This window comes from Equus quagga, chromosome 1 (assembly GCF_021613505.1).
Source record: "Equus quagga isolate Etosha38 chromosome 1, UCLA_HA_Equagga_1.0, whole genome shotgun sequence".
NCBI classification, from domain to species: Eukaryota; Metazoa; Chordata; class Mammalia; order Perissodactyla; family Equidae; genus Equus; species Equus quagga.
This window is the reverse complement of record NC_060267.1, coordinates 13,402,538-13,412,381: the sequence shown is the minus strand read 5'-3', so window position 1 is coordinate 13,412,381 and position 9,844 is coordinate 13,402,538. Positions and strand designations below refer to the sequence as shown.

Genomic DNA, 9,844 nt, shown 5'->3' with positions numbered 1-9,844 from the left:
TAGCCACCTATAATTTAAAGAAAAGTAAAAAAATAAGATTATCTTATCAAAACACTATTAATTTATTATGAAATTCTAGGGTAAATTATTATCACAGTAAGTATATGGGTTTTGCACTTAGAGAAACATGGGTTAAAAATACAAATGGGTCACTTAATGAATTTGTGACTTCGAAAGAGTTACCTAATTTCTTTAAGCTTCAGTTTTCTCTGTTTAAAATGTAGTTGAAATTTCAAGGGTGTTTTTGAGAATTAATAGCAATACAATAAATGAAAATACTCTATAAATCATGTGGCACTTAATAGTTTTCATGAATAGTTGTTTTATTTACTTTATTTTTTCTGTCAGTTGGAATTAACTCAGGGAAGGACATTCATAGTAATTGTGATTTAGCAAAGACATTATTTATTCCAGTGAAATGCTAAGTACTTTTACATTTTATCTCATTTAGCCATCTTAACACACCTATGAAATTTTTGTCTTTATTCCCAAACAAAGAGTTAGGTTCAGAGAGGTTATACAGTTGGTTATGTTCCTATAACTAGCAAACGTCGAATATAATCTCAGACCACCTGAAACTGAAATCTATTCTTTTAAGCAAGAACTACATAGCCTACATTCAATTAGAAACACGCAGAGACAGAGATAGTAGTTTTCTGCCTTTAACAGAGAATGAATAAGTTGATAGGATAAAACAAAATATATTCACCTATTTTTATAATTTTTAATATGTCCATTTGTAAAATACAACTCCAATATATCCTATTTAATTGATTGAAGCTGAGCTGATAAGTAGTAAATCAATGATAAGGCTTGGAAGACTTCCATTGCCATCTGTATGTCCGACTTACCTCTGATTTTCATACAGGTTCACTAACACTCAGAATAACTAGACTATAAAAAATTTTAGCAACGGCCATTGCTGTAATCCAGGGAAACCAGCATTTCTGAAAATATTTGCTCTCGTTGAACAAATTTGTTCTCTATTGTCAATGTTTTTGTCTTAAATTTTCTATTTTCTCCAGATGGGATATATTTCTTTGACTACAGAGAGTGAGAAAGGAGCAAATATATCAAAGAGAAAAAAATACCGGGAGGCATTTAAAAACTCTCTGGTGTGGTTTCTACACAGATTTTATGTAGCACAACCAGTTAATTTTTTTGTCTGTTCTCTCTGCTGCTGGCTTAAGAGGAATAATTCAGTGAATCGAAATTGCCAGAACAGGAATGTACACATAACACTAAGAAATATGAAACATAATACACAGTACTATTGAAATTGGAAAAGGAAGCTTGGGAGACAGTGTCCAGTGAGAACGAAAAAGTACCAACAAGCAAACAACAACACTAAATGAGGAATTTGTTTCCTTTAACATTATTTTTCAGACAGAGATTAGTAACCAAATGTCTGAATTCCTGATGCAGATCTCTACCCAATACTCCATCTCATCTTTTAATCTGGTTATCTACCACATTGTACTAAGTACATTTGTTAACTCCATTATTTTTAATATGCCCTCCAATAAGAATTTTTGGTAGCATACCACTGTTTATACTTTTTTTCCCTATTCACTCTTGCTCACCAGGAATGGCAGTTGAAGAGTTACTTGTTTTGATTGATTAATGTTGTAATTCATATGCCAATTATAATATTAGGATTTAGTACCTTCTGTGACTAGACTATAATAATATAATCATGACCAAATGGGATTATGTGAGTGACAAAAAACAATAAAATTGTGCAAGTCCTTAGTAAAAGCTATGTGGAATTTTCAGGCCTTGCAGAGTTTCAAATATGTATACAATAGAGCAAACACAAGTTTTTTGTTTACTTTGTTTTATTTTTTCAGATCAGGCTATCATACTGGCTATTATAACTCAACACCTCAGGCAAGTTAGTCAACTTTTCTAAGCATCAATTTACACATTTATAAAAAAAGAGATAACCATGTCTAATTTGCCATAAAGCTGTGAAGATTAAATAAGATCTAGTATAGAACAAACCTAGTTTAGCATATGACGCAGGATAAATGCTCTCTACGGAAGAGATATTACTTATGAAATTCCTATCAAATTTCCAGGAGGCATAAGACTAACGGTAATTATGCAAATATTCCTTTTACGTTTTATTAAATATAATACTGATAAACAAGGAAAATATATAAAATGAGACATACATACCTTCAGTATAACTAAGAAATATAGGATATTATTAACTACAAATTATTTGTAAGTAGGAAAATAAAATATCCGTGTCCATCAGATAAGTGGGAAGAATTGAACAGATACTGCAGATAGTGTGCAAAAATATGGTTGTTGTAAATATTCAATTTAGGTCATATTTCTTATAACTTCAAGAAAGAAACCGTTATATTAGGAACAAGAAAAAAATTGAGTAATTTGACCAAAACAATTTACACTGCTTTAGCCCTTACCTTATAAAGTATTTTTATTATTGGGGACAAAAAGTAAAATGATTCCCATTCTATAGCTATTGGTTTCCTGTTCAAAATTATAAATCCATGATTCCATGGACCGTACAGGTAGTTTGAAAGGAAAACACAACATAGTCGCTTTTAGGTTAGAAAGAAAGCTTAAGCAAGTGAGCTCAGCATTGCAGGTATCTGCGAGATGGATGTGGGAGGACATTGCAGAAGTTACAACTCATTTTCCCCTTATTGCCTCTTCACAATGACGTTCAATAATATTAATACACACTTTCATTTGTTTCTAGAAAACACTACTTTATGAACCAAGTTTTTGAAAGCTTGTTTTACTTGCTGGTTCCTCAGGGTATAAATAAAAGGGTTCAACATTGGGGCAATTGAAGTGTTGAGAATCGCTACTCCTTTGGTCAATGATGCTCTTTCTTTGGCTGAAGGCTTGACATACATGAATATACAGCTTCCATAGGAGATGGAAATGACAATCATGTGAGAGGAGCATGTGGAGAAAGCCTTTTTCCTCTGACTGGCAGATGGAATTCTCAGAATGGTGCTAATGATGCGCAGGTAGGATAGAATCACTAATGCCAACGTGAACAGCAGAGTAACAAAAGCAAAGTAAAAGCCAATTGTCTCTAAAAGCCATGTGTCTGAGCACGAGAGTTCTAAAATGGGGAAATAATCGCAAGAGAAGTGATCAATTACATTGGAAGCACAGAAATCTAACTGGAGGATAAGCATGAGCAGTGGGAAAATAGTAAGAAAACCTCCCAGCCATGAACACAAGACAAGCAGAGTGCAGATTTTCTTGTTCATGATGGTGGTGTAACGGAGAGGCTTACAGATAGCAATATAACGATCATAAGACATGGCAGTTAGAAGAAAAAATTCAGACACACCCATGCAGATGAAGAAAAATAATTGAGCCAAACAATTGTTATAGGAAATGGTCTTGATTCTAGTTGTGATTGCCCTTAAAAATCTGGGGATAGAAACACTGGTGAATGTAATTTCTAAGAAGGAGAAATTCCGGAGGAAGTAATACATAGGAGTCTTCAGACGACAGTCTATCAAGGTGAGGATGATGATGGTTAGGTTTCCAGTGACACTTAATACATAAGCCATAAATAAAACAGTGAAAATTACAACCTGAAGCTCTGGGTTGTCTGATATGCCCAAGAGTACAAACTCTGTAATCATTGTGTGGTTTCTCATACTGACTTTTTTTCTTTAAGCAAAACCTATTGGCGAAAAACAAAGAAAAAGATAGAATAAGTGAATTGTACATGAATCGAAGATTTAAATATTGGTATTAGTAGCTCCAATGGAATGAAGCAATAGACTTTCTTCCCTATAGCATGTTTGCAATATCCACTCACTCTTATTAAAGTAGAAAAGTTTCACACATCCTCCATTGAAAAGGAAACGTATTCATGGATGTACGTTAAAAGTCCCCACATCAAAGACTTTCCCAAAACATCTACATGTAACCACATTGTCTATATGAGCAATACACCTTTAATTATATGTTTCTACAACAATATTTATTAATTAGTTTGGATATGAAGACATCTTTTTCCAGTTTTGAAGATTGTGTGGCTTTTAGGACTGAAATATCTCATTTGGGTTTTAATTCAGATGCCAGTTACAAATTTTATTGACTTGCAAGGCTTTGATGGAAATTGATGACGCAGTCACAATTCCTGAACTTAACAATAGCTAAGATAATAATTTTTATTCTTAATACATATTCTTTTAAATATGACCATCAGAAGTAAATGTGTTTGCAATCACAGAAAGATAGGACTAGAATTGCCTTGGTTGTAAACAAAAGTGAAGTTCTTAATTAATGGGAAAGAAACCAGAAGCCAGAGAAATTGATTAATGCTCACATAGATAGAGCTATAATAGTAATATGATTCTACAATATACCAATCTGATTGTGTCATGTTTATGTTCCTTATTTAGATTAAAAACCATATATATATATATATATATATATATATACACTTTTTTTTTTACTATCTCCACTTTGCCTTTTTACTCTTAAACGTGCCTGAGGACAAGAAGGACCACTTACGGGAGTTTTTTGATGACAAAATCTCTCATTTCCTTCTTTTTAGAAATAATTAGAATAAATAAAATTCTCTTTAAGATTTACCTTATAGAAACTAACAATTTCTAAAATGTAATCTAAATGATTTTTATCTACCCATTTTCTCTTTTTTCTTAGCAACCAGCATTTTATCGATAATATAGGTTCTCAATAACGTTTGTTGTACTGTTTTATTTCTACTGCATGAACTGGGTGAGTCAGCAGCTGATAAGTATCAAAGCTGAATTGAGCCTTTTTTTCTTTTATTGATTTCTGACAATCAACATTCTCTTTCTTTAGGAATATACACATTTTTGTTATTAACATATCAGCAAAATGGGAAGATCAAGAGGCAGAGACTGCTACTATGTTTTGAACAATGACTGAAATATTATAATATAGAAGTAGTAATAGGAAATATGTTAAAGTGATAATGTGGAGATCCCTGCAACTATTCTAACAAAATAAACTTTTGAATGCAAGGAAGATAAAACTACATTTATTGACAAATAGGGAACATACTTTTTTGATATGTTCAATAATTTCAATCAGAAATATAATGCCAGATTTTTCTTAATTTATTTAAAATATGAGATGTAAAGCATTCATAATGTACCTCAGGAGACTTTTTGTTATTTCGTTCTCCCTTGCCTCCATCTATTACATAGAAGCCTCTCACATGGAGAAAGTACCGGTTTGATTGCATGCAAGTTTTCTGTAGATTCTGCTATAAGATTCTTCATTATCTCTTTTATCTTTCCATATAAACATAAACATTGGTCCATATAAACATAAACATTGTTCTGATCTGAACTTCAAGAAGTTCCTACTGCAATCTTGAGAGTACTTTATGTAAATTTCCAGGGAATCCTGCTGAATGACTGGAGGGTAAAACATTTCAGAGTCCCCTGGCTGAGATGAAGATTGGAAACTACCCAAAGATAAAACAATGCTACCTTCTCTGGTCATCAGATAAATCCTCAAAAGACCACAGTGAAGAAAGACGGGGTGCAAGGGAGGAGAAACCCAAGAGATGTAGTGATGTCATGACATAAACTTTTCTAAAAACCTAAGCAACATAGTCAGAGAAAAGCAGGAGTGAACCAGCCACCTTATACCAGCAACCTGGTTTCCCTTTGGCTGGACTTGATTTTCCGAATATGCACATGGTGCTCAGTCTACACTCGGGAGATTATTTATCTCAATTCCTCTGGGGTTGGTTAAACACAGGGCTGAGCTACACCACAGTGGACCCTTCACTGAGGGTATTATTCATGTTTTTTTCATCCATACATCTCCCCAATAACAAAGCAGAATTAATGAATAAAGAAAGCATTTTAATATCTTTAAAAGTCAGAAGAGTATTGAAACTTTAGTTTTTCATTTTTAAACATTTGAAGAGCAATATATACTTAATGATATGAGAATCAAGTGTCAGAGAATCAATTGTGAAATTAATGGAATACAGTGATTTATGGAACGGCCCTTATGTGTCCAATCAATCCTCCATTTGTCTTTAGATCTCCAAATTAATCAGTATTAAACACTTACAGTATGTGCTACCAGATTTATTTTTATGTACTCACCCACACACACAGTCATATGCACACAATCAAAGACATACTGTTTTTCTTTATACACTAATGCAATTTTACTACACAAAATATTCTGCAATTTTCCTTTTTTTCAGTTAACAGAATGTAATAGATATCATTCCTTGTCAAATTATGTTGTTGGAACTCATTCTTTAATAGCAATTGCATAGAATACTATATATATAGTAGACATATATAATTTAATAATTTCATTATTTATTAAGATCTAGGGAATTAGGTTACTCCCAATTTCATACCATTATTTACAACGCTGTTCATTTTTATGCATTCCTTTGCATATATACAAGTATTGGTATTATACGTGAGTGCTAAATTTTTATACTTAAATATTTCCCTCCTACAGACAAGTCCTTTTCATTACATCCTGACCAACACTGGATATTATGAATCATTTACAAATCTTACAAACAGAGAGACAAAAGTGATCCCACAATTCATTTAGTTGTAAAGACAGTAACATAAAGACCAAGTCACGATGCCTGGGTTTCGAGGTTACAGACATCCACTATCATTGTAAACTTGCAAAATTTATTTAATTTTTCTGAGTATCAGTTTTTCTACTTACAAAATGAGAACAGTAATAGTCTTAACTCAGGATATAGCAAAGATTCAATGAGATAGTGTATAACAGTGCTTAGCAGTGTAGTTAGGGCATAATAAGGGGTTAGTGTATAAACATTATATATTCTCTTAAATTTCATATTCTTCAGTCAATAGAGAAACTGAATTTTCTTAATATTCATATTTCTCATCCATGAATTGCCTATTCATAACTTGTGTTCACTTTTCATTGTGTTTATGTGATCTTATTTATTAGTAGGACATATTTATGTATTATGGCTATAAACCCCTGGTGTGTCTTATATGTTGCAACATGTGTTTTATCGCCTATCCTTATCTTTTACCTTTTTTATAGTGTGGCTCTACTCAAAAAGATCGTATAGGCTATCATGAATTCTTGATGACATATTCTTCTTAGCACATCCTTCCACACATACTTCAAAATTATGTAAATACTCGTTTATATTTAATAATTCTATGGCTTTGCTTTTTATACTTACATGTTTAATTCATCCAGAATTTATTCTAGATGAGAAATATGGGTCTATTTTTATTGTTTTTTTAACAGATAGCAAACTGCCTTAACATCATTAGGCGAGAGACAATCAGAGTTTGGACAGTGAGTTACAAAGAGCACCAATGTCATGCTACCCCCTCCTAGCAATGCTTCCAGCCAAGAGTTCTCATTAACAAGTTCCACGTGTCATCTTTCAGCAAGAGGTGGAATTGAGTCCATTGAAATATAATCTCAGCCTGAGAATTCATACTTCTTCTATTTCAGGAAAAAATATAGGTTTCTTAGTATCCTCAACATAAAGTGGATAATTTTAACAGATCCAAGGCCCTATGAGTTCTAACCCGCTCCTACCATTTCAGCCTCGTTTCCTACCAACCACCTTCACTTTTTCCATTCCAAAATATCTGTGGTTTTTGTTTGTTATTTTTGTTTTAATATCTGACACTTTCTCTTCTCCTTCAGAGCATTCACACTCACCTCTGTATTCTGCCTCCTGGAAGTTGTTTCTTCGGCACCTCTATTCACTTCTACTCATTCAGCAATTCTACCTTAATTTTACTGTCATTCTGGCAGTCTTCTCTGATTCTTTGATTTTCTCAAACTCTTATATGTTCCCATAATGCCCTGTGCTTCCTCTTTGCAGTAGTAAACACATTTTAATTGCTAACCAGGTGACATCTTTGCTAGACCTTAAATTTCAGTGTAAGTTGTACATGTAGTTATTTAAATTAAAAATATGAATTAATTAAATAAAATATAAATTCTTCAGTTACATTAATTACAATACTCAGTAGTCAAGTGAACCTAGTGGCTAATATACTGGACAGCACAGATTGTAGAACATTTCTATTAACATAGATAATTGTTTTAGACAGTTGTTTCTTCTTTTCGTCACTCTTAAAAAATTAATGAAGTATATAGCACCTTTTCTTGAACGTAGGCCCTGTATGACCTTTGCTCTGACCTCATCAAATTGTTCACCATTTCTTGTAATTGCTAGGCATTTTCTCACACACATGCACACACACATATTTTTCTTTAAGTTTTCGTCTAAATGTCATGTAATCTTTGAAATCTTACCTGTTGGCAAAACCAGAATTAGTTTCTCTTTCTTCTCTGCTCTCCTAAATATTTGTATTCTTACCTTCTTCTGTTGCAATTTTTTGTACATATGTGTGTTTCCACTAAAAAGCTACCTAAAGTTGAGGCAATAGCTTTACTTGATCCATATTTATATATCTGGGTGCCAAGTAGAGACGCACAATGCTAAACCGGATTGTGATGTCTCACTCTTTTTATATAATGCTGTATTTGAATTGCTAATCAAATTTTGTTAAGAATTTCTGTATTTACGTTCGAGAGAGATGTGGGCTGTAGTTTCCTGTTCTTGTAATTTATTTTTTTCTTGTTTCAAATTCGGATAACGCTAATCTCATTAAAAGAGTTGGCAAATTTTCTCAACTCTTCTCATTTCTGAGAGAGTTGTACAGATTTGGTATAAGTTCTCCCTTAAAAGTTTGGTAGAATTCACCAATGAAGTCATCTGCACTTGGACTTTTATTTTTGGAAGCGTTTGAACTAGACATTCAAATGCTTTAATAGATATAGAGATACTCATGCCTTATTCAGCGAATTTTGGTAGGTTGTATTTTTTAGGAATTGGTCCATTTCATTTATCAACTTTATGAGCATAGTGTTGTTTGTAATTTTCCCTTATTTCCCTCTAATATCTTTAGGAACATAGTCATGCCTTCTCCTTCTTTCTTGATATTGGTAGTTTCTGTCTTGGTTAGCCTTGCTACTTGTTTATCAATTTAACTAATCCTTTTTAAAAGAACATCTTTCGGTTTCATTGATTTTACTGTTTTCATGTTCTCAAGTCCATTGAATTCTGCTGTAATATTTATTGTCTTCTCCTCTGTTTGCTTTCTGTTTATTTTGCACTTCTTTCTTAAATTTTCTAAGGTGGAAACATGTTTTCATTTCAAAAGTACCATTTACTTGCGTGTATACACACAGACATACAAACACGCACACACGACACACAAACACACACACACACACACACATATATATATATACATAGTATGATTTTATTGTTCCCCAAACTATGCATTTAATGCGGTAAATTTTTGGCTATTACGTATGATATTTCTATGAACATTTGTGTATATTTTTTTCGTGTGAACAGTTTTGAATTCCTTGAAGTAGAATTTCTGGATCATGTTTTAACCCATATGATAACATATATAAATTTTTGAAGAATTGCCAGACTGTTTTCCAAGTTGCTGCACCATTTTACATTCCCATCAACGTATGAGGGTTCCAATTTCTGCACATCATATATAATACTTGTTATGTATGTGTCTTATAGTCACTCTAGTGCCTCTGACATGGTATGCCATTGTGGGTTTGATTTGTATTTCCCTCGTGACTACTGAATTTGAGCATCTTTTCATGAGTGTTTTACCCATTTGTACATCTTCCTTGGAGAAATGTCTACTCATTCTCCTATTTTTTGTTGCGTTTTGGTCTTTTTATCATTCAGTTATAGGAGTTATTTTAGGTAAATTTAACCAAGGACGTGCAATACTTGTAGAAAAAAATGACA

At 32.7% G+C, this 9,844-nt stretch overlaps 1 protein-coding gene across 1 annotated transcript; it reads right to left on the bottom strand.

Moving 5' to 3' along the window:
* Positions 1-2,720: 2,720 nt before the first annotated feature.
* LOC124251432 (olfactory receptor 6C3-like) lies at positions 2,721-3,659 on the bottom strand. The gene has a single exon (XM_046684231.1). It carries the CDS (start codon positions 3,657-3,659, stop codon positions 2,721-2,723), a length of 939 nt encoding a protein of 312 aa, XP_046540187.1.
* Positions 3,660-9,844: the final 6,185 nt, after the last annotated feature.